At 50.2% G+C, this 747-nt stretch overlaps 1 protein-coding gene across 1 annotated transcript; it reads left to right on the top strand.

Moving 5' to 3' along the window:
- Positions 1-2: 2 nt before the first annotated feature.
- On the top strand, positions 3-743 carry LOC114640935 (UDP-glucuronosyltransferase 1-6; the record flags this gene model as incomplete). The annotated part of the gene is made up of 1 exon (XM_028790024.1): positions 3-743. A coding segment is annotated over one exon (741 nt), but the record flags the coding sequence as incomplete, so codon positions are not given.
- Between the last annotated feature and the right edge of the window lie 4 nt (positions 744-747).

Genomic DNA, 747 nt, shown 5'->3' with positions numbered 1-747 from the left:
TGCTGGTGGTCCCCCAGGATGGAAGCCACTGGCTTAGCATGAAGGACATAGTGGAACATCTCAGTGAACGGGGACATGACATTGTGGTGTTAGTGCCAGAAGTCAACTTGCTTTTGGGAGAATCCAGATACTACAGGAGGAAAAGCTTCCCGGTTCCCTATGACCTAGAAGAACTGCAGACCCGTTATCGCTCTTTTGGAAACAACCACTTTCTTCCCGGTTTCCCCCTGATGGCTGCTCTAAGAGAGTACAGGAACAACATGATTGTCATCGACCTGTGCTTTTTCAGCTGCCAGAGCCTCCTGAAGGACTCTGCCACCCTCAGCTTCCTCAGGGAGAACCAGTTTGATGCCCTGTTCACAGACCCAGCCATGCCCTGTGGTGTGATCCTGGCTGAGTATCTCAACCTGCCCTCTGTCTACCTCTTCAGAGGTTTCCCAAGCTCTCTGGAGCACATGCTTGGTCAAAGCCCGAGTCCTGTGTCCTATGTTCCCAGATTCTACACCAAATTCTCAGACCACATGACATTTCCCGAGCGGCTGGGCAACTTCATTGCTAGCATCTTGGACAACTACCTATATTATTGTCTGTATTCAAAGTATGAAATCATTGCCTCAGACCTCCTCAAGAGAGATGTGTCCCTACCTGCCTTACACCAGAGCTCTCTGTGGCTGTTACGGTATGATTTTGTGTTCGAATACCCCCGGCCAGTCATGCCCAACATGGTCTTCATTGGAGGGATCAACT

This window comes from Grammomys surdaster, unplaced genomic scaffold (genome assembly GCF_004785775.1).
Source record: "Grammomys surdaster isolate TR1022 unplaced genomic scaffold, NIH_TR_1.0 125857, whole genome shotgun sequence".
Taxonomy (NCBI): Eukaryota; Metazoa; Chordata; class Mammalia; order Rodentia; family Muridae; genus Grammomys; species Grammomys surdaster.
The sequence above is the reverse complement of the archived record's forward strand: the minus strand, read 5'-3'. Positions and strand labels throughout refer to the sequence as shown.